General features: G+C 35.9%; 1 protein-coding gene across 2 annotated transcripts in view; it reads right to left on the reverse strand.

Moving 5' to 3' along the window:
• LRBA (LPS responsive beige-like anchor protein) overlaps positions 1-25,018 on the reverse strand; it is a 370,314-nt gene that overhangs the window by 315,199 nt on the left and 30,097 nt on the right. For both annotated transcript variants that reach the window (XM_083367801.1, XM_083367800.1), the window contains exons 5-17: positions 23,247-23,342; positions 21,641-21,762; positions 21,353-21,479; positions 17,137-17,256; positions 15,336-15,482; positions 12,940-13,137; positions 12,361-12,494; positions 10,571-10,679; positions 10,328-10,480; positions 9,115-9,283; positions 7,245-7,324; positions 4,871-4,933; positions 533-630 (exon numbers count right to left, since the gene is read on the reverse strand). In XM_083367801.1, the coding sequence (XP_083223927.1) occupies positions 533-630; positions 4,871-4,933; positions 7,245-7,324; positions 9,115-9,283; positions 10,328-10,480; positions 10,571-10,679; positions 12,361-12,494; positions 12,940-13,137; positions 15,336-15,482; positions 17,137-17,256; positions 21,353-21,479; positions 21,641-21,762; positions 23,247-23,342 (1,616 nt within the window). The remainder of the gene's footprint in view (positions 1-532; positions 631-4,870; positions 4,934-7,244; positions 7,325-9,114; positions 9,284-10,327; positions 10,481-10,570; positions 10,680-12,360; positions 12,495-12,939; positions 13,138-15,335; positions 15,483-17,136; positions 17,257-21,352; positions 21,480-21,640; positions 21,763-23,246; positions 23,343-25,018) is intronic.

Consider the following 25,018-nt stretch of genomic DNA (forward strand, 5'->3'; position numbering starts at 1 on the left):
TAAATATTTATTAATGTGTCTATATTCCAGGTGATGGATTGAATATATCAGTCTCTTTGAGAGAAAGTTGTTAACTATAATATTTAACATATGTCCCTTGCTGGTCATATGACAGCATCCAGAAAAGTGAGGGGGAAAGGTACAGGTAGTCTTCCATTTACAACTATAATTGAGCCTACAATTTCAGTTGTAGGTCGTGACAGTTATAAACTATGTCACCATGTCACCAGATCAGATTTCTATGATCTTTTTTCATTTCAAACAATAAAGGTATTAGCAACCAGTAACAAAGCTATTTCTCAGTAAATATACACACACGAGAGAGGGAGAGAGGGAGAGAGAGAGAGAGAGAGACGATACATAGATAGAATTAGTTTCAAACTACATTTTTGAATATGATTTCACAAAAGATCTGTAACTGGATGTTTTATACAAAGTAACCCCCATATTAATATGTAACAAGACATTTATCTGACAAGACATCCAAAAATTCAAGTGATTATTGTTATTTCTACTGAAATTTAGTTCTTACCGTAATCCATTCCTCTGATCAAAAGCAGGAATCATAGAACTGGGGTGCTCAGACATGAGAGCAACAAGCAATTGCAAAACATCCATTAAATTTTCATCCTAAGTATAAAGAAACTCATGTTAAAGCTGATACTGAAACTCAAACTTTGCAGATTTTTATCAATTTGTGAATTACACTATATTTCTCCTCTCATTATAGACAAAACAAACAAAATGTTTCACGTATAGTGTTTTCTTCATTGATGGCCATAGTAATAAGCATTTGTTAAAATTTAGGATTAGACAAAATGGAAGATGCTAGAGACACATTCTTGATATTTTTAGTCTTGCCAGGACTGACAGAATGGGCATGTTTTAAGTTGTATTCTTGTAGCAGTATCATCTATTCTAGTGGGAATCAGAAGAGGTGCTTTCTCTGACGTAGAGTTTGCCCAATTGCTTGTTCTATTCTTCCCAAAACTGAGTAAGTCCCAAAACTTTTGGCCTTCCAAAAAGCTTTAAAATCTTTGCTATTCCCTTGGGTCAAGAGAACAGATAAGCTCAGCTGTAAGGCTATATGACTGTGAGATGAAAATTTTGAGAACTTGTGTACATTATAGATAGTCTTCAAATTATGACCAAAATTGGGATTGGAATTTCAGTTGTAAATTGCAGTCATACGTTGAGGCACCACATGACCATACTCAATTGTACAACCATTTTTACAGCAGGCATTGAGTTACTCAGCAATTAAATTAAGCAAATCAACCTTGTTCTTAAGTGAATCATATGGTCATAAGTGTGAATCAGTTTTTATCCAATGGGTGGCTTTGCCAGTTTCTGGCAAAAACATTACAAAATGTGGTCACATGACTGTGGGATGCTGCATCCAGTCACAAATGCAAGCCAATTGCCAAGCACCCAAAACGTGATTGTGTGATTGCAGGGGTGGTACAGCAGTCATAACTTCTAAGATGTCATAAGTTCTAAGATAAGTCATAATTTTTTTGAGTCCATTATAACTTTGGTCACTAAGTGAAACGTCATAAGTCAAGGACTGCTTGTAATGTTGTGGTATTTATTTTTCTAACTTTCTGGGTTTTATTGTCATAACTGTAGTTTATTCTTAGCCATCCAGAATCATCAAAGCAAGATGGGTGACTGTATAATTTTTTAATAAATAAAAATGCAGCTTCACAGTATTGTATTCATGTAATGATATTCATAGGAAACATGTAAATGATACTTATAAAATTTCATGATGATAGTTATAAAAGCCAAAGGAAGCAGTAGTAAGAAAAAATTGACAGTCTAAAATAAAAAAAACCAAATCTTAACTCAGATCTATATAAACATACCTAAGGAACTCAAAGTTATCCCTACTCCCAATACTAAAAAAAAGTCAATATATAAAAGCAGGCCATCTAAAGAACCAAGGATATAGATCTATTTGCCCATGAAAGCTTTGATATATTTTAATCAAAACACTCATTTATTTCATGCTATAAAAGAAAAAGTGTCAGAAGTAAAGAAATACTCAGAAGCAACTTAGTATGGCAGGGAAACTGTTATTTAAATAACAGCTTTTGTTGCATTTTATTTTAGACTCCTAACGCCAAAACCGATTAGCACATGTCCTGTCATACAAAAAACATAAAAACAATGTGTGGCTAAACTGTTTCAGACTTCAGTCCTAAACTAGGAATTGCAAATATAAAAAAAATCACATATTTTTACAAAATAAAATAGTAACTGTGTTATAAAATGCATAAATACTGTAGTCCAGAAATACTTTAAGAAACTGACAAAAACAAAGCTGCTTAAAGTACTAAATAAAACTCCATATTTAATATAAGCAGACTGTGAAAATAAGAATGTGTAGTGAATGAAAAGCCCATGGTCCCCTTACCTGTTCTCCTTTAAGGCCCCACCCCGTGGAACTGATTGACCTGGACTTTTAAAAGTGCTTGACTCTGGAGCTAGTTATGGTGGCATTGAAGAGAAAAAGTGGAAGAGAAGAAAAAGAAAAGGAGAAAGGAGAAAAGACAGAAGAAAAGCCTGAAGTCTCACAAGAAAGATAACCAGAGGACATTAGAAACTGAGATTGGATAAGGAGGCATTGGGGATGGGAAAGAAAGTAGGAAGAATTCTTGTAAATGGCCAACCAACTGGCAAAGACTGAGCAGACTGGGAGTATGAGATCAAGTGCAGCATAATATGTTGGCATCATTGCATTTCAGACTCTGGCAAGCAGCCCGAGCGCAGCTCAGGCACCTGCAAGCCCAGCAGAAGCAAATAAAAAAAGACAGTCCGGGCCCCAACCACTTCCTTGTTGAAAGCCCAGAATGGCTGCTGCCGCAGCATTTAAAAAACAGCTGAGCCAAGTAATGTCAACCTAGCAGCCAGTCATTTGAAAGTAACTATAAGACAAAGTAGGTTGGGTCTAAAAGTTTAAGAATCAAACACAAAAGGGTTAAGTCAAGAAGCATACATTAAAAGGAAAGCAGAGAAATAACAGCTATAGCACCTGCAGAATTATAGACTGTGGTTCAAGAGAGAACATGGGACCAGTTTGGTATTGTGGTCAAGAGGTTGGCCTAAAAGGCTGGCTGGGTGACATTGGGCCAGTCACTCTCCCAGAGACCAACCCACCTCTTAGGGTTGTTGTGGTGATGAAAATAGGAAGTAAGAAGATTACATATGTTTGCTACCTTAATTTGACTTTATACACATACACCACATGCAGAATAAAATATAATAATAGTAATAGTAGTAGTAGTAGTAGTACTAGTAGTAGTAGTAACAACAACAATAATAGAAATCACGTAAAATATTAATGTTGGCATTTCCAGGTTAGTATTTGTTTTACATTAATTATAGTTTTAGATGCAATCTGCTGTATTTTAGCATGTTTTCCATAGGTATGGTGGCTGTGTTTGGGCTTGCTTTATTTGTTAATAAAGATTGCCTGTTAAATTGTGAATCACATACACTGAATGGAATTTTTGTAATTACTTGATTTAAGGGTTTGCCCCTTAAACAAGGAGCAGAGCAATTATAATTGTTCATCACATAGTCAGCCAAATGTTTAGACTTGACTTGGCATTTTTATCCACCTACTCCCTTCCAAGAGCAGTAGAAAAGGTAGATGTTGATGTTTGATGGTGTTAAATGTCTCATCGCAGAATGTAAGCAGTTCTGAGTAAAGCTGCCTTTTACAATTGACTATGATTTTGTTAATGCCAATGCTGTTCAAGTGGTTCTCCAGATGTTTTGGGATTGCACCCAAAGCCCTATATCACTATAGGTACTATCTTTGTTTTCTTTTGCTACAGTGTTTCTACTTCTATTTGCAGATCTTTATATTTTGTGATTTTTCTAGTGTAGTTCTTTCTTTTCCCCTCTGCTATCTTCAGGTACTGCAGTATCCATTATCAAGATTTTTTGTCTTTCTTATTGACAGTTAAGTCTGTAGTATTATGCAGCAAGTGCTTGTATTATTGTAGATATAATAAAATAAATAAATTATATTTAGTTTTTAGATGCTCCAGGATATCTCCATCAGTGTTTTGAAAACTTTATTTCTAAGTGCCAGAATTAACGCACATAGAACTCAAAGGAGGGGGAGCTACTTAAGATGTAAAATTACTTAGTCTACTTGTTTTAATGCCCTGAAAGCAAATTTGTTTATATTTATATCCTTTCTAAATGTTTGATATTACTTCTTATATTAAACTCTTCCTGAAACCAAAACATGAAGATACAGATAATTACAATAGTAACTTCTAATTACTGCTTTATAGTATATACTTGAAGATAAACCAAGAGCTTTAGGTGGCAAAGTTCACCCTCAAAATTGCTTTTAGCTTATCCATGAATAGGCTTATCAAGAAGTATATGTAGCAATACTTTTTAAAAATATCCATACAGCTGTTGCATAATCATGGATAAACCCATCCATAAATAAGCAGACTCAATTTGAACCAAAATATAATGAAAAAATGCCACTTGTGAATAAGTAAATTGTTTAAACTTAAAACAAACATTTAAGAGCTTGGCTTATTTAAAATGCTATTATTATTATTTTGTTTTTTCATGGAAAAAAAAACTTTTGTGGATTCAGCTTCACCATTTGTTCTTTTCTCTTTCACCCCTTGATATTCCAGTTTGATGAACTGAATGAAAAAAAAAACCCTACAGAATCCTGATACACAACTGAACTTCAAGATGAGGGTTCTTAAATCATTTTTTTAGTTTAAATCAATTTTATGCATGTTTTTCTTACTTCCGTGTTATTGGATAGTAGGAGGGAATGTTTTATTCAAAAGCTTCTTGGCAGCAAGTTGCCAACTTAGTTTACCTCATGAATGGTAAGAAGATAATTCAGAATGCCCTGGAGTTCATCTTCTTTCACTCCATAGTCCTTAAAAGATAAAATCAAGAGAAATATAATTCAAGTAATGCATTTAAAAGCAGAAGAGAAAGGTTGCTCTCTAACATAAATACTAGTGAAATATTTTGGATTCATTAATAATGACTTGAGTATTAGTTTTCATTAGTATTAGTTTCCATACAGGTCCCTATGACTATGTGTACCATGAATGGATTCCGTACATCCCCATAAATTGATCCTTCAGATCAGGGGTCCCCAACCCCTGGTCTGTGGATTGGCACCGGTCCACAGCATGGCAGAAACCAGGCCACGCAAACAAGCAAAGCTCCATCTGCGGGATGCAGGCAGCACATGAAACCACACCCCCTCCAGTCCATAGAAAATCCTGTCTCCATGGAACCAGACCCTGGTGCCCAAAAGGTCGGGGGCCACTGCTTTAGATCTTGTACTCGTGGCCTTCATTCATTTAAAGGGAGCCTATAAAATTACAATATAGCTTATTCAATAAATGAGGACTGTGGCTCACTAAAAGAGCTTATGTTTGCCTAAAGGAGCTCTCAAGTATAGTCTTCGGTGCTTTCAATTAACTTGGAATAACCTTTGCCTAGAACCCCACAGATTCATTGCCAATTATTAAACCAGATAGACAACATTCCCATTATTGTTTTCATACATTTAAAGTGGTCTTCTGACTAATTTGCTAAAAACATCAAATAGAATCAATTGTTAGAAGCAAAATATCTTGCATTTTGATTAAAAAGACATAAAGTACACCATCCAGAGTCACTTTTTGGTGAGATGGGTGGCTATATAAATTTGACAAATAAATAGATAAATGAATGTCTACATATTTACATACAAGTCCCAATCTATAATCAAAGAAAGCAGTTTTTCAGTTTTCCAGGATATAGAATTGATACCAGAAGATAAAATATTTTAACTATATGTGGTATAATCATATAAAACTATTAACTTGGCTTGCCTTAGAGCAGGGGGTCTTCAAACTTTGCCCTTTTATGACTTGTGAACTTCAACTCCCAGAATTCCGCAGCCAGACATGCTGGCTGACGAATTCTGGGAGTTGAAATCCACAAGTCATAAAAGGGCCAAGTTTGAAGACCCCTGCCTTAGAGTCATAAATAAGAAGAAATACCGAACGTGCTATTTAATAAGGCTTCAGCATTCTTAAAGCAAAATTGAATACCAATTCCAAGCTCTGAAAATATTTTTAAACATTTGTCCTATAAAGCTGCTGCCTTTTTTTCAGCTGGAGAAAGTCTAAGCCCCCTTCAGTTATTTTCACTAATCTTTGGGGAGTTTTATTAACTAAGCTTTTTTTCAGTCAGGCAAGGACAGCAATGAAAAAGGGACACAAAACAAAAGAAAGAAATAGGACAAAATGGATGGCTTGCCATGGGCACAATTTATGCATGTACACGTCAGTTTGATTACAACACTGGATTCACACAGCATGGTTAACCCTCTTTTTTTACTGTATCTCTCTTCATTTCAAGAAAGAAATCCTCACTTTAAAAAGATATTGATAAGATTGAGCAAGTCCAGAGATGGGCAAAAATATGGTGCAAGGTCTCAGGAACAAAATATATCAGGAAAGATTGGAAGAACTGATTATGTACAGCCTGGGGACAGGAGGGGAGGGACATGACTAAAACCTTTAAATACTGTATATTATGGGTGTGAATAAGATTCTAGAAGGCAGTATTTTCAATATTAAGCAAAAATCAAGAACATGGAGCATAACCCTGACAGGAGGGAAGTTCAAAAGTAATGTTAGAAAGTATTAATTCACAGAAAGAGTAGTGGAAGCTTGGAACCAACTTCCAGCAGAGGTAGTAGGTGAACCATCAGTAACTGAATGCAAACATATTTGAGATGAACACATATCCATCATCTGACAAAAAATTAAAAATAAAGAAATACAATTAAAAAATTAAAAAAACCTCAAAGGGCAGACTTGATGGGTCACTGGGTCTTTTTCAATTTCCTATCTTACAGAGAAAGAAATTGTTAATTGAAGAAGAAAGCAGCTCTAGCAGGATATGGAGATTTAAAGAGCTGCATCTTCTTCCTCACCTTAATTATTCAGAGTCTGCACTTCCTACAGCAAATGTTCAGTCATCAGAAATATAAGGAACACTCTAAAGCAGGAAGTCGCCCTCCCACCATTACAATCCATTTGAACTGGAATGATGGTTCCTAGAAATTGAATTCCCTTCCCTTAGCATGCTATCTTAACAATTCTAGAAAACAATAAGCAGGGCAAACAGCTCTTTAAGAAAATAAAACTGAATAGCATAGTCTCAATTTGAAGATTTCTTACCTTTGTCACCAACTGCTTAATAAACATCAGTAAACAGGCTCGCAGAGAAAGTATTTCTTTCTGATTAGGCCGAGGTCCATCTTAATATGAAAGATACATTATATTACATCATATATTTAAACAGTCTGTCATTATTACAATGCAATTACAGTAACTCCTAATTGTTTGCACTGCATATTAAAGAAAACTTTATTATTTTGAGCACATGAAATATTTCAATCGTTATGGATTTGCTTTAATCAGGTTAATACCTTAAAAAAACTCAAATCAAATGTCTAAGCTAGAATGTTTTCATCCAGCTTAAGCAGTAGATTGCTTCAATCCTTTTCAGTGGAAAGCTGTGTGTCAAAAATATGAAATATATCTATATTTCTTAAGGAAAAACTATGCTGACCTCTTTTCTAGAAATAGATCCTAGTGTCCTCATTTGCGCTTAAACTAGGCTCATCCCCTCTTTCTTTTTACATCATCAATACCAGAGAACTGTCTTCCTTGCTGACCAGTATTTTCCTTCTGAATACTGCAGCCACGTCCAGTCTCTTGGTCAAATCTCAAACAGGCAATAGCCTTGGGCAGCCTCGGCCATGTATCTTTACTTACAGAAGTAATACTAAATCATGGTTTGTTCTAATCATGCAATACAGGTTTTCTATGTACCCAAGGAGCAATATTTTTATTTATCTGTTTTATTTGTATCCCGCCTTATTTTTATAAATAACTCAAGACAATGAACATATCCAACACACCTTCCTTCTTCTAATTTCCTAATAAGAACAAGCCTGCAAGGTGGGTTGGTTTAAGGGGGCTGATGTTGTGCTAAGTCACAAATAATTTATAGGCAATTCACAGTGCTTAAGTTTGCAAAAGCTCCTAAGCCAAAACCCAACTAAATATATATTATATGTTAGACTAAAAAGTGAATCCAGGTAAGAGTTAGTAAGAGATCCTAAAGGATTACAAAGACATCATAACAATATCAAAAGGACTATGAAAAGAGATAATATTCATATTTATTTTTAACAGGGCTCTCCCACCACCACCTTTTTGATTCCTTCAAGTCAATGTTAACTCCTGGCAAATATTTTTGAAGTGGTTTGCCATTGCCTATTTACTAAGGTTGAAAGTGAGTGACTAGTTCACCCTGCTGACTTCATGCCTAAGGTGGAGTAGAAGTCCCCTAACTATTACACCACACTGGCTCTCTTTAGGAAATATACATCCTGCAAATTCCATGTGAATTTCTTGTCACTGTAATATTTTAATGTGTATTTCCAGATGGGGGGAGGGGCTGAAATTAAATAAACATTTTTAAAACCACCTTCTAAGTTTGTACAATTTATTACCTTGGCTTGTTTACTTTTTACTAGGGATATACAAAACATATTTTCCCATGAAGAAAAGTACTTCCCGAAAGACCAGATATTCATTTTTTCTCATTGACTATTTTGACTGGTTTTTCCCCCTATTCTGACTGTTCTGGGGATAAAGCTTTCCATAAGTAAATTGACCTCATTCTGGAAAATGTTGAAACCATCTCCACAATAACCAAAACAGCATGGTCCAGAAGGAAAGGTTAACATTTGGATATTTCTTGAAACATTTTAGTATTCAAGAAGCATGTTTTGCATATATCTAGCTATAATATTCTGGTCAATAAAAACCATGGAGACAGACAGACACACACAGAGATACATATTATTTAACAAATGTAATATGACACTAGAATTTTAAAAGAATAAAGATCACTCAGTATCACACACATTATACTTAAATTCCATAAATATTAGAATACTATATTGTTTCAGCATTTAATTTATTCAAAGTTCCAAATGTTGTATTATTGTTATAAAACAAGAAAATAAATACATACCTAAACCTTTGGGAGTAATTCCACTACGGTCTTGAGGATTAACTACCCAATAGTAATACTTCAAAGTATGCATTGCCAATAGAACTGTACCAACTCGTCTAATTGCATTATATATATTTGCTATGCCAATGAACTCAGTAGACAAGTAAGTGTACAACATCAGTTGAACCTGTATCATCCAATTTAAAACAAAACAAAACAAAACAAAGGAGAGTAAGATTGCATACACAGGGGAAATTAAATAAAGGCAAGGAAATTACCACTCCCAAAGGTATATTTATACACTTATTTATCTGGAATTAATACCAATAGATGTGACTTATAACATTTGCAAAGATTTTCAGAAGTTTGATATTATGGTATATCACTGCATTATGGGCTTATGTACAAAACAGAAAAATTGTGGTTATCAGTTCAAAACAAAGCAACCCACCAAAGCTCATTCTCTGATCTTCTTTCCATGGAATAAAATCTGAAACAGTTCAAAAGTTCTACTTCATTGGAGTAACTCAGAATATTCCAAGCCATATGAAATAGTGAAAACTTGAAATAAAGTTTACTTTTCTTTTTCATGTATCACACGAAGAGGAGGGTAATCCACATTAGCTTGCTTCAATGAGCCAACTGGCAAAATTCTTAATGAAAGGGACAACTTCTTAAAAAATAAGACCATCAAAATGTTCAGTTTAGTAGTAATAAATTACTACTAAAAATTACTTACCTGAAACAAAAGACTCAGACCGTGTTTTTGTTTAAGCATGAAACATCTGTAACAGCTGCTCTGTATTCAAAACACTTTGACAAGTGAAACGTATTTCACTAATTTGTATCATTAATTCACTTTTTTCCCCTTCTGCACAATTGTATCTGATTCTTGGAGACTGCCTGACAACTGCCTGCAGTTCTCCTGGCAAGGTTTTTCAATAGTGGTTTGCCATTGCCTCCTTCCTAGGGCTGAGAGGAAGTAAATGGTCCAAGATCACTTGGGCTTTGTGCTCAAGGCAAGACTAGAACTTCCGGTCTCCTGGTTTCTGATGCCTTAACCACTACACCAAACTGGGTCTCTTAGTTCATATTATTTTTCTCCAAAATACAGTATTTCTTTAAACACAGGAAAGGGGAAACAAATCTAAATTCTTGAATCCGTATATCACATTAGTACTAAAAAAATTAAGTCTTTTTACACTGTGTTCACAAATGGAATGCATCCTACCTTGGCTGGAGTATGAATCCATATTACAGGGTTAAGTAGAATATGATCACAGAGCTGCTTCAGCAAGGGGGCTCCATTATGCAAATTGCTCAAATATTTAGCAAAGGCAAGGCAAAGGTCTAAGACAGTTCTGTTAATGTGTGCTTTGGAAGACTGTAGAAGGAAAAAGATACTTAAGTAATGATGAACATGGCCAAAATATTAAAAAAATGCAGAGAAAGAAAAACATTTAATTTTCCTTACCTTTTCAAGACTGTATCCTATTACAAGGAAGCCCTTACAAGAAAGCATTTGTTCTTGCATAGCGACTGAGTTCTTCAGCAATTCCATAATGAAAGCCAGTAAAATAGAACTGAAAAACATATTGCACTGATGTAGCATATTAAAAAGTAGCATTTTTAGGGTTTAGAGTAGGATTACACATTTTTGATTGATTGATTCTGGTTCATTTTTCTTAATTCAGCAGATTACATTATTTCTATGTTTCAAATAAAATTACTGCAGTTGCACAATTTAACCAAAACTTTGCCAAGTAACCGCTATCACCCTATAGCAATCCCAAAGAGAGATGACTAGAAAGAATAATCATGGGTGTTCCTCCTTGAAGAAATATTCAATACTAGTGGGAAGCTTCATTACATTAATTCACACGGTACACAATCCAGTCTGTAATGTACCTATATTAAGACAAACTGTGGGTTGTGAGAGTCAGAGGGTAAGCCATGTTTAAAACACACTCGACTGCAAAGCAAATCTAGAGGACCAGAATACATAGAGTGCAAATTAGAACTGAGGTCTGTCATGAAATATAGTTCATTTTCCAGTATTAGGGCTTTAAACTATATGGAATTAAAGGTATGTAAATTAGAAAAATAATACATGCAAATAGTATTTTTAAACAACTCTTTAGCCTGACAGCTGAGCAATTTAGAAGGTTATGACTATGCTTCTTGTACAAAATTCAATCAAGAAATAATACCACAAAAAGGGAAGGAACCAAGTACAAAACCAGGTACAATTAGCTAATTAAAATATTTGGGTAAACAAAAGATTGTCCTTTGGTACCAACATTTTCAATTACTTTATAAAAACAAGTAGTTTAATAAAAACAGACCATCAGCCATACGAAGAAAAGAAATGTCAGTTATTTCTAATATAACATTTTCATTTAGATGGTACAATACGATGACATCTGGATCAAAATCAAATATTATAGATTTGATTTATATTTATAGTTATTGCAACCAAAGCAAATAATTTAAATTGCTGCATAATTTACTGGGGAAAAAATAGGTGTTCTAGTCCAGAATATGATTCATTAAAATGTTACCTGTACAATGACCAGAAGTACCAATTGCTTTTGAAAGCCATTGCATTTAATTCCTAAAAACATTTCTACGGCAATTGCTGGAAGCACACCCATTGTTCTTGACAATCCTATACCAGTTTGTGCATATAAAGCATTTTTCACTGATCAAGTACTGGTTCAGGAAGATAAACTCTCCTTGGGCAGAACCAGCAGCCCTGTATAAAAAATAACCCTGTACACCTTTTGATAGAAAGGAATTCATCCCTGAGGAATTTTTCATATCTCCCCCTGCCTGACTCCATAAATTACATAGCTACTGAATGATGTACACATTTGTGTAGGAGACTTAGTGTCAATAATCTGACTTCATCTCAAGGTCTTCTCTGCACAACAGATTTAACATGATCTAACCTTGAAAATATAAATAATGTTCTCCAAGCTGCAATATAATTGCATTACTTGGGGATAATCCTCCCCCCCCCCAAAAAAAGGCTAAACCTGCTCTCATGTATTTTCACCTCAGATACATTTATATGTGTGTGCATGCATTTTGTTTTCAACTTACACTACCAACACAAACATTTTCCAAATTAGTGCAGTTGCTACCCAGTTGTCACTAAGAAACCAGGCATAAAAATCCTTTACTATTGGAATGTAATATTTTCTCTAAAATTCAGACCACCCAAAATGAAAGGCAATTTGAAGTGAGAATAAGGATTCTTACCAAAGAGTTGTGTCAGGTTGATCCAAGGAATATTGCCTATAGTCCAACTGTGCAAACAGAGGAAATAATACCTGCACTCCTCCAATAGAATGCATTGCACTTTGGATAGAATGGGTTATGACTGCTTTCACATCCTACAATGCCAAATTGGAACACATTAAATGTGGATTTTTTATTATTATTACTTTTAGGCTTCAATGTACCAAAAGAGTTTCAGTAAGATTACAGTGCCCTGCTAAGGTCATACATATTATGAGAGAGCACAATCATGTTTTATACAGGAAATCTAAATAAAATCTAATCTAAATCTAAATAAAAGCCTTTAAAATAATGATGAGAGCAGAACTTCTATCAGGCCTTAAAGCAATGGATACATTTAGCTTGAAGAAAATACCTGAAAGCTTATGATTGCACATCACTAATCAGTCACATCTGGTCTGAAAACAGGCTATGTGTTGAAAGGATCAAGCCATAAACCTTAAATCTTTTGAAGAACACACTAAAAGATCAAAACACACCCAAGGGGGGAAAAATCAAATACATCTCCCTATGAACCCAAAGTCAGACACACCAAAATACCTGTAACATGAGGGCATGTGGTGAATGTACAAAGATAGAAGGATTGTCTTTGGGTGATGATTCTAGGCAGAGCTGTGCATCTGTAGCCCTTGGGTTGTATGTAAAGGAAATAGCATTAGACAGTTTCCCATCATATAATAATTGTTTATGATGATCAGCTAGGAACAGATCACTTTCTCCTTTGAACTTAAAAGCTCCCTAAAATGAAAGATTAAAAGAAAGATAGTATTTAACCAGAAATGCAATTGGAATGCAAAGTTTCACAAGCAAGTGTTCAGGATGATTCAACTATATAGTATATATCTGAGATGCAGTAATGAGTAAAAAGAGCAATGAACAATATTTTTGAAAAGAAATTATACATTTATATCTTAGCAATGTTTATTTGTCAAAAGAAGAATAAGGATAGGACAAAATGTATTTTAATACTATTTATTGGTAAAATTGAAGAACAAAACAATTTTGTGTTTGTAGCAGTACTTCAAATGTTCAGAAGTACAGGTAGCTTTGACTCATGACCATTCTTTCAGATACTATTCAAAATTACGATGGCATAAATGAAAGGACATATGACCCCTGCCTGAAGTTGCGGCCACTGTAGCATCCTTGCAGTCATGTGAACAAAATTCAGGTAAATGGCACTCTGCCTGGCCTTACACCAACCTCAGGGATGCTGCAGCAGGATTCCCCACCTAGCATTTCCCTCATCCAACTCTGCTAGTCCCCACAGGTCTTAGGCCTGCATCCTATCCTGCTAGGTCCCACACCTTCCTCCCCACCCTGTCATGGCTTGGTCCGCTTCATTGTGTCTGCTTCCAAAATGGTGCTCCCTTCTGTGGTGGCACCATGCAGACTCCATGTAGGAAGGCTGTGTGGCAGAGGAGCCGCTTCTAGAGGGAAATCAATAGAAAAGCTAAGTGGACCAAGCAATGGTGGAGGGAGGGGAGGAAGGTATGGGATCCAGTAGGGTGTGAAGCAGGCGTGAAGCAGGCTTAAGGCCAGTGGGGACCCAGTGCTGCAGAAAATGGAGCATGTGCTATGTCAGGGGGTGGGGCAGGCTCTGGAAGGCCCAGGGCAGGGCACATGTGAGCTGGGGAAGTGAAGCAATGTGGGTCTGTACCTGTGCTAGGCCTCCCAGGGCTTCCCTCACCTGAGGCAACTGCTGCTCCAGTTAACGACCACAATAAGGAGAGCAGAAATTGATGTCATTAAGTAAGGCGTTCACATGGGCACCTCACTTAATGATGCTCATGATTTACAGCCATAATAGTCATGTTCCATAATGGTCATACGTTGAGGACTATCTGTATAAGACGTACAGAGATTTGCATTTAAAATTAAACTATCTGACATTATAGAAATGAACCATAACTGTCATGACTCTGTCGAAGCCTGAATCTGCTGAGGAAAATGACCTGGAAGGGCATCCTATGGAGGTTGAGGGAGAGGTGTCTGTGGCTTCAGAGAAATGGGGAAGAGCAGGCCGAGGCAAGCTAGGGCCTTTCAGGATTGGGACAGGATGAACATGACAGACAGAGCTCAGGCGATGAGCAAGGGCCACCCACTCCTGATCCTAGAACACGGAGAGTGGAGAGAAGGAGGGAACAACGCAGGCAGGCTCAACTACTCGGGAGGAGAGGGGCATACCTGGAGACTGAGACTTAAGGAGACGCTGTGGGGAGGGGTATTTGTCGGGAACAAATGCTGATTTCTTGGAGTTTTGTGTGCTGTTGCTGATCTTGGGAACAACTCTCTGATCTCTTGTTCAGTGTTGTGATTTCTGCTTGGAAACCCTGAAACTCTGACCATTGGACTGGCTGACAAACTTGATTTGTGTTCAAAGACCTCGGATTGTGTTTTGGTTTCTCTTCTGAAACTGCTCAGGCAAGCTTGTGTTTCCACAGACTCATTAGATTTTGGATGTATGTTTCATTCCTTGCTATCTACATGGCCTTGAGTAAATTACTCTTCTAATCTAACTGTATGTGAAACTACCTGCAGCCAGAGACTGCTGAAGGTGTGTGTCTTATTTTGTTCTGGGGCTTGCCAGAAACACGGGAGCATTTGGGGAAAATTTGGAGCAATTAAAGGTTTGAACTGCCAGCTGACTGCATTACCTCTGTGCTGTGCCCTGGGTCATCACACATAACCAGGTTTGAGCTGTACTTAGATTTAGTTCAACAAGCTGAAGTACCAGAGGGTCAAATCCCTGGTTTTTGAGTTTACAAACAGTTTAAATTAGTAATATTTTACTATTATATTCTGTATAAAGTAAATCAGAATATTTAAAAATCCACTCATCACTTAACAGGGATACTACTATCTTTTTAAAATTAATCCAGTATAAAATTAAAGTTTTGTCAGCTCCACCAAAATTCTGTTAGGACTATACATACTTTGTATCCCAGACCAAGTTGATAAATCGCAAAGATCTGTGCAGCATTGAGAGCTTCACTGAAAAGATAAACAGCTGTCATCTGGCCACAAAATACTCGATTGGCATCTGCTGTTTCTGAAGAGCCCAGGAAACATTTGTCAAATGTCTAAGAAAGTAAATAAAAGCATCTAGTCAATGTTAGTTTAATTCATTTTCGAAAGAGAAGACTATATACATGATAAAATATTTTCCATTCTTTTTTTCTTTTTCTTGTTGTATTTGTATTTGGGATGAATAAAGTAGTTCAGTCATTGGAGTTGTAGATATAGCTACCTTAAAATCAATTTTAGTGAAGTCAAAATTTCATTCGTTATTCTTTTTTAGGGATGAGTTTTTTCTTATTTATGATATTTTCTTAGATAGCATTTTATTCCAGCTGGTATGGTGGTGACTGTGATGTTTTTGTTGTATGGATTGTTTTCACATTGATCAGAGTAGAGATATGAGTAGTATATACAGTAATGAAATAAATAAATCAACAATAGCAATAAATGTAATAGAAAAATCACATAAATTATTTCTTATCCACATTTATTTCCTTAGTTGGTAAGACTATTTTCACATAAATATTCATTCATTCATTCATATATTGTCCAAGTGTCACAGATTATCCAAAGATATAGAACTTTTATCCTATATATAATCTATAAATGTTGCTAAAGATATAAAAAAGAAGAGTTCAATTACAATTGAAGCAATGTATATGCCAAACTAAGAAAATAAATGTGAATAAGAAATAATTTATGTATTTTTTCTACTTACTGCTTTTATTAATTTATTTATTTCAGGGCAGTATATACTTCTCACATTACTACTCTGATCAATGTAAAAATAGTCCATACAACAAAAACATTATAGTCACCACCATACCATCTGTAATAAAAGGCTACCTAAAAAAAAATTATTTATATATTACAGGTGGTATGGTGGTGACTATAATGTTTTTGTTCTATGGACTATTTTTATGTTTATATAAAAAACAATGGTATTCCTGTTACCCATTAAGCTCTGACCAGCTACTAAAGTAAAATTGTTTTTATATCATTAAAAGAAAGGGTCCAAGTGACCAAGATATTCAAAGCATTGAGATGACCTTTGAGAAAGCTTGCCACTAAAAATGACTGCCTTCTCAGCCATGAGGTCCCTCATTTCTGACAAGATTGACTTGAATTCTTTAAGAAAATGTAGTGTTGCATTTGCTCTAATGGGTTCATCATAAGCACCATTCTGAAATGGGCTCTGAAGCCTTCAATGACCAATATAATTACTGAAAAATAAGACCCCCTTTTCTCCGAAGATGCCAGACACAATTGCCAACAATATATCAGGAAATCTCTTATCTAGACCAAGGTCAATAAACCAACAGGCCAATAATATTATTCGTTAGATTTGCATCCCATCTTTTAATAGCAGCTCAAAGGGATATTCATATTACTCCACACAACCCTGTAAAATTGTGACAGGCCTACTTATATTTTTAAATAAAAAATATCTATGTCAACACTCAAGATCTCTGCTTCAGATTATTAGATAGATAACCTTTATTGTCATTTTTTTACTGTGGGCACAGCAGCACACATGAAATTTTGTTGCCTACTCTCAAAAGTGTACACATACATAACACTATTGTTGAAATGCTAGTGCAAAAAGTAAGTGAACAGGAAATTTCCATTTTTCCTTTTCAACTTTAACATAAGCAACACAGGACAGAAATGACATACAATATGTCCTGTATATAAGTGATATAGTGAATTACTTACATCACTGGCATTGACAAACCATGTTATCTCTCCATATGATGCTAGTTCTCCATTCACATAACATCTGAGTTCACTGTTCTTCCAACGATTATAGATATGAACAATAGTAACCATGTACCACTATATAAGAAATGTAGATGTATTATACAAAGTGTAAAAATAGAGTTTTTACTGTTTTGAAAATTATGTAAATCTGAAAAGCAGAAATATTTTTTCTGTTAAATTGTTAACTTGTAGGCAATACAAATTGAACAGACACATCAAAATAAGCCTGCTACCAGGTATAATTTCTTTTGAATAATATTACTAATCTGGCTGAAATAAAATGTTTCCTTCAATGAAAATATTCTCTATAGAAGACTTAGTATAACAAAATAATGATATAAATGTGTAAGAAAGAAACTATTTCCTCTTGTAAAATCAGAAAGAATAAAGAATGCCAGCTGAAAATTAGTCAGTCTGCACCTAGTGGGAGAAAAGAGCCTTGGTGGAGCAATGGGCTAATGCCTGCTTAAGTAACACCAGCTGCCTGCAATTAGTGCAGGTTCGAGTCCCACCAGGCTCAAGTTTGACTCAGCCTTCCATCCTTCCGAGGTAGGTAAAATGAGGACCCAGATTGTTGGGGGCAATAAGCTGACTTTGTAAAATGCCACTTGGGGGGGGGTGAAAGCCCTAATAAGCAGGCATATACATAGAATGAAGGCTATTGCTAAGCACATTGATTTGTGCTTCTTAGATTGTAAGCTGCCCTGAGTCTTCGGAGAAGGGCGGGATATAAATGGGATAAAAAAATGCATTGTTGCTGTATCGTTCTTTCACTTACAGTCATCCATTTAATAGCATTATTTTTTTTAAGTCAGGGCTTTGCAACCAGTAGTACAGGTACCACCTGTGATACATTGGCACCTGGCAGGTGGTACGCGACCATCCTAGAAAAGTGGTAGCGGGGGAGGGGAATGAGCTGAACCCGTGGCAGTACCGCACAAGCCTGAGTGAGAGATGGCTGGAGCTGCAGGGCTGTCAGGGTTCAGCGGAAGTGCCAGCATCAGCGCCAGGCTCCAGTTGTAGCTCAGTGCTGATCCTGGCGCTTCTGCTGAGCCCAGAAGAAGTGCCAATCAGCTGGAATGTTGCAGCATCTCCAGGGTCTTGTGATTTACATTCAGACGTTTGGCAACTGATTCATATTTATGACGTTCACAGTGTCCCAGGGTCATGTAAAATGACCAAAACCTGCTGCAACCACCCAGCAGACAGGGGGAATAAAACCCAAACACCCCCCACCCCACCCCCGCTGCCAATCCTCAACAGAAATGCTCACAACAATGAAAACCTCGGACAGGAGGAAGAGTGCCACCGGGCAGGCAGGCAGGTGTCTTGCTCAGCTGTGGCTTGGGAGGCACTTTTTCAATGCCATTGTAACTTCGAACAGTCACTAAGCGAACTGTTGTAAACTGAGGACTACCTGTACTTCATCACTTTTTTTTCCTTTTTTGGGGGGGTCATCAAGTTTTTGACACCTTGCTAGGCGACTGGTGGTATTTGGATATTGCCATATCCTAAAAGTGGTACAATGGGTGAAAGCGTTGAAAAGCCCTGCTTTAAGTAACAATGTTACTTAATTTTTGCTATTGGGAATTTGTTTTGCATTCTGTTTTTGCTTTGTTTTTTTAATCTATGTCTGCCTCTACAGGTAGTCCTCAACTTATGACCACAACTGAGCTCAAAATTTCTGTTGCTGAGACATTTGTTAGGTACGTTTTGCCCCATTTTACAACCTTTCTTACCACAGCTGTTAAGTGAATCACTGTAGTTGTTAATTTAGCAACACGGTTGTTAAGTGAATTTGGCTTCCCCATTGACTTGCTTGTCAGAAGGCTGCAAAAGGGGATCATGTGACCCCGGGACACTGCAACCATCATAAATATGCCAAGCATGGGAATTTTGGTCACGTGACCACGAGGATTCTGCAACAGTCATAAGTATGAAAAATGGTCATAAGTCACCTTTTTCGGTGCCGTTGTAACCTTGAATGGTCACTAAATGAACTGTTGTAATCATTACCTGTATTTCATTTTATCTATCTGGCTACAACAAAGAAAGCGGATAAATTCCTGAACTGATCTTTAAATAACCAGTTATTTATTTATTTATTTATTTATTTATTTATTTATTGATGGGATTTATATCCCGCCCTATCTCCCGAAGGACTCAGGGCGGCTAACAGCAAAACATATAATAAGTACAGAGATCAAGATAGAAATAAAATTGAGAACATCTGTGCAATAAATTAAATTAGAGAATTTAAGAGATAAATTAAAAATACTAAATATAAATTAAATAAAATGCCTGTCAGGCTAGGTCGGCCTGGTGGAACAGGAGTGTTTTGAGGCCGCGGCAAAAGGATTGGGGGTTTTGGGCCATCCGAAGCTCAGGGGGGAGCTGATTCCATAGGACTGGCACTCCCACAGAGAAGGCCCTCCCCCTGGGGGTCGCCAGTCGACATTGCCTAGCTGACGGTACCTGAGGAGGCCTTCTCTGTGCGAGCGTACTGGACGATGGGGATTTGTTCCCGGCAGCAGATGGTCCTGCAAGTATCCCGGACCTAAGCCATGTAGGGCTTTAAAGGTAAGTACCAGCACCTTAAATCTCACCCGGAGGGCAACTGGTAGCCAATGCAGCTCACGCAGGAGGGGTGTAATATGAGAGTATCGGGGAGCTCCCATCACAACCCGTGCAGCTGCATTCTGCACCAGCTGAAGCCTCCGGGTGGTCTTCAAGGGCAGCCCCATGTAGAGAGCATTACAGTAATCAATACAGGAGGTAGCGAGTGCGTGGGTGACTGTACGTAGGGCATCTCGGTCCAAAAAGGGGCGCAATTGGTATATAAGACGAATCTGTGCAAATGCCCCCCTAGCCACGGCTCCAATATGATCTTCAAAACTGAGTCGTGAATCTAGGAGGATGCCCAGATTGCAGAATTAGACATCCTAAAATTGCATGATTTACACATACAAGTTCAGTAGTTACTGAAAGTGACACACACTAAAGTCTTTCATCTCTATTCAATTTTAGAGAAAGTTGTTCATTTTAAATTAATATAAAATTTTATATTGGAATTTTCTTTGTATGTCTCTAAAATGCAGATTATGAAAATAAATGTCAATCTAATATCGCTAAAGCCAATGATCATTAATTTTCAAATGCAAAAATATCTATTATACTTTTATTAGCTGTAGATTAAACATACTGTGGAACAAAGTTTACACCAAACAGAGTATGGAAAGTGAGAGCTCTTTCTTCACATATAAGTCCAGCTGTAATAGATTGGAAAAAAGCAGAGTTTTCCCCTTGTCTGGTGTTTTGGAAAGAATCCAAACTTCTGGAAGATATAAATTATTTCCTGTACAGTGGATTCATAACTGTTCTAAAAGAAACAGGAATCTCTGTGTGTTTTCCATCTACTTAATAGTTGATAAATAGAATGATAAATAGAATTTAGGCAGAAGCAGAAGCCATGTTGCTGATAGTTGGGACTACTGAATAGCTGAACAGCTTCTGGCATTGAGTATGGAATGTGTTGGAGAAGGAACTGTTTTATTTGAGCCTAGAGCATGCAGGTCAAATAAATAAAGCACAATTCACAGTTCCCAATGAAAATGGAAAAGAACTGAATCACCATGGGACTGATAAAAAGTAAAAAAAAAAGCTAAAGCAAAAAGTTACTTACTAGCCAAAGAGAAACAATCTAAAATTTGAGATAAAAGATGAAGTTTACTTCCAAATAGTTTATAGTTTATTATATTTGTATACCGCCCTTCTCCCACCATCTGGAATCTCTGAGAATGATAGAAACCAACCTCTTACTTTAGGAGGCAGTAGATTAGGAAAATATTGTGTAAAGAAATTATGAAGGTGAAAGCTGTTTAGAGGGCAGAAAAAAAATCTATATACCACTTAAAGGAACAAACAATAAAATAAAAGAAATAAAAGCAGAAACTGAGGTGGACTCAGTCCACAAAACTAAAAGGAAGTCCAAAAACACTGTAAATTAGGCTTATAGGAAAGTTACCTGGGATGTAGGTTAAATGAGGTATAAGAATATGATTGATAGTTTATGTTACTTAAATTTAAGTGCTACCTGGGAAAAAATGAAACCTATACCTACTGGGCTGTCTGCCAGTGGCTGGATCATCTAAAACAAACCCATGACACATACCTTTTGTGGCTTGAAATCAAATTTCACACAGTGCTGGAAACCTTTTCCTTTTGATTTAATTGATGTCACAACCAAACAGCCTCCCACAAAATGAGCAGAATAACCAAGCCCTTTACTTGTCCTAAAACTGAAACAAATAAAATTATTACACTTACATGTATTGATGCAAGTCAATTTTACAAACAGATATATAACAACACTAGTAAATATATCAGGATATATTTATACACATATTTATAATAAAATATATAGTAAATATGTAAATATATAAAATGCATATATACATACCAATATAAGTAAGGCTTATCTTTGTCTACATTAATATTATTTACAGGATCCATTCTTAACCAAGTATGAAAGGTAAATCCATTCTGGTATGGCCACTTGGCTATAGGAGGTAAGGCAATAGCCTAAAAAAAGCAATGGATTATCATAAATGAATTTAAAAAAAAACCTTTAAAATATGTTTTAATAAATATCCTTGTACTCATTTCAATCTTTGCTGTATGCAAAGGCAATATTTCAAGCTTTTATGTATGCAAAATAAATATTTTCCTTTGTTTTTGCTTTTTTGATGTTTTAATATAAATAAATGTGAAATCATTTCAGATATAAGGTCAGAAAGGATACCAGTGATTTATATTAGTACAATGATAGAAATATTGACTGTTCATAATTTAATCACATGAGACACTTCCAGGAAGGTGAATGAATGGACATTCTGCATTTTGTAGAGGACATTGCAGCCAAAATATAAGATGCAGACTGCTAATTCTCTCTGCAGTAAAGAGAGATCTTGAGATCGCCCTCATGTATTCTACATAGCTGCTGGCGTTCAGTTTTTTGTTTCTTTGGTTAGTGGACAACAGAAACTCAGGTATTCGCAGCTACTTGCAATCAACTGGGAATCATAAATTCCATCATCATCTAAGCTGTTAATATAGCCTTCTTTAAGGAGTTAAATTTTGACCTAGCCTCACTTTTGTAATCATGCTGGAATTTAATATAATTTTTATTACCTCTTGAAGAATGAAAAGCCCTCAGAACTGCAAACTTTGTATTTGCTATGTGATTCCCTCTTTCATCCTTTTACAAAGAAAGAGAAGTACCTATTTCCAGTTTTGAAAGTTTTTATTTTTTTTCTAATATGCAGCTAAAAGATGACTATATATTGCCTTTTGGAAAGTTTTTAAATGTGAAGAATTTGGAGGAATTTGATTTAAAGAAAGATGTGGAAGTTAACTAAAAATATCCTCTCATGTGGGAAAGAATTTCTGTGTTTATAAGTTGCTGATAAGAAGCTTTGAACTTTAGCTACCAGATGGCTATGTTAAAGGAAATTTATGATTTATGGACTCAAGAACTGTGGAGTACTTAACCCTATATTACAATCAAAAAGTGCTGAAGAGAATCAAGTCTTTGAATAAAGTAGAAAAGCTATTATTGAGGATCCTAAAATTATAGCCTACAAGAAAGAGATGGAAATATTGGATTTACAAATGGACCTGGAGGACTTTTAAAAAAACAACAAATGCATAAATAAGATATAAGAAATGATGTGAATTATTATACTGCTTGACTATTTATTCAGGCAAACCACTTCTTGCTTCAAACCATGATATCAAAATCTGTGACAACTCCTTTTCATTTATTTTAAGCTAGGTTTATTAATTTAATATATGACTCTTTAAATAGTATGTATCAGATTTGCTTGTACTCAACTGTTATAAAGCTTATTAAACATTCTCTGCATGTATATAGATCCCAGCCTCCAAAATTTTTGAATTACTTTTCTTTTAGCTATTATATATTATATTTAAGACTTCAGAAAAGATGAAGTACCTTACAAAACAAAGATTTAAAAAATATAAACATAATAGATAAAATTACTTACTGCAGCACTTTTTCCTGGGAAATTGAAGAAGGCATCGGGCCCATATTTCTGAGGCATATATTTTAATACAGACAGTAGCTTTCCAGCATACAGAGGCTATTCAAAAATCAGTTTCTTATTACAATGTATAATAATAACAACAACAATAACAATAATAATATTATCTGAATATCCTGATTTTCCAAAAATCCACCCTACTTGGAACTGCCTATATACTCAGACACTAACTTAATAACTCTTAGGTCCTTGGTTAGGACTTGAACTGTTAGGTTTTTACCAGTCCCAGATTGTGAATCAAATCGAAGATTAAAATTTTAATAATAATACAAAATTCAATTAAAAAATATTCTACTTTCATACCTCTAATAATTTTAGAAGTTTCTCCAAAGCTCTTGGGCCAGAAAATCAGGATATAAATAATAGTTTATATATAATAATAATTATATATCAGAATATTGCTATTAAGAATGTAAGACCACATCTATTCTATCAAAACTGTTTGTGCTGCTGCAGCCCAAGGATAAAAATTAAGATTTCCACAAAGGCAGGCAGGAAGACATGTAGTATGAGATGGAGAAGGCCACCCTCCCAGAAAGCAGATTGATCTTCTAAGAACCAATCCTTGTTTCCAGCATTCTGCCATTATCTGGGATCCAGCTACCAGGTCCTTGAAGGCTCCATGTTCTGGTTGCTACTACTTAATGCCAAATTCACCACCATCTGGTTCATAGGTTGGCATCATCTGGTTCACCACCCACCATCAAGGTTCATAAGTTAGCATCATATGTGAACCTAGCAACCAGAGGCATTGTTCTACAGATAAGTCAGTATGATGCTTTACAATTGAGGCTGAGTGTAAGGCACAAGTAGAAATTGCTGGGGTTATACCATTTCCTTAATATCCCCTTAATATGAAACTTACAGACAGTTAAACCCATCATCAGTATTTCTCCATTCGTACTGCATGTAAAAAATTGTCTGTCTTGCTTAAAATTACCCAAGGAAAAAATATCTGCTGACTACTGTACTGTGAAGAGTTTTCAAGTTATCTGGAGGATAAGTGAGATGACTGAGGTGGCATCTTCAAAGATTATCTAGCAGGAATTTGAGCCTTTATTCCTAAGGAGGTGGACAGGGTTCTTTGTAATGTTAGCCCAAGCTTGGAACTCTCCCTTTCCTGGTTGGTGAAAACCTCCAGGAAGGAAATATGAGGTTGGTCAGGAAAATAATAATGCTTCCTTGAAAGAGGACAAAGAGATTTATCTAAAATAGATTTGTCTTAAGGCCATTGTTTGACTTTGCAATACTAAACAGCTATTAACCCAGTCTCCAATTTACCCTTCTAAAGAATGATGTTAGTCTGGAGGGACCTTGGAAGGACCCTGGAGGAAATTATTTCAGTCCTGGGTGTGGTACTGAAAGCACAATTATCACTCTTGTGGATAACCTGTGATGAGACTAGCAAAATGGAATGCAATTGCTCTGATCTTGCTGGACCTTTCGGTGGCCTTTGAATACACTGATCATGGTATTTTACTGACCTGCCTTTGAGGATTGGGAGAGGGAAGCACTGTTTTGTAGTTGTTTTCCTCCTTCCTTAAAGTTATTTTTAAATAAATAATACTAAGAAGGAGAAGAAGTCATATTCTAGGATTCTCCGTTATGGGGCGTTAACAGAATTGTACACTATACATTCTCCTCTATTTAATAGCTATATAAAGCCACTGAATGGGATTATCTGCCAGCACAGATTCAGGTATCATCAATTTGTC

This window comes from Vipera ursinii (genome assembly GCF_947247035.1).
Source record: "Vipera ursinii genome assembly, chromosome: 7".
Lineage (NCBI taxonomy): Eukaryota > Metazoa > Chordata > Lepidosauria > Squamata > Viperidae > Vipera > Vipera ursinii.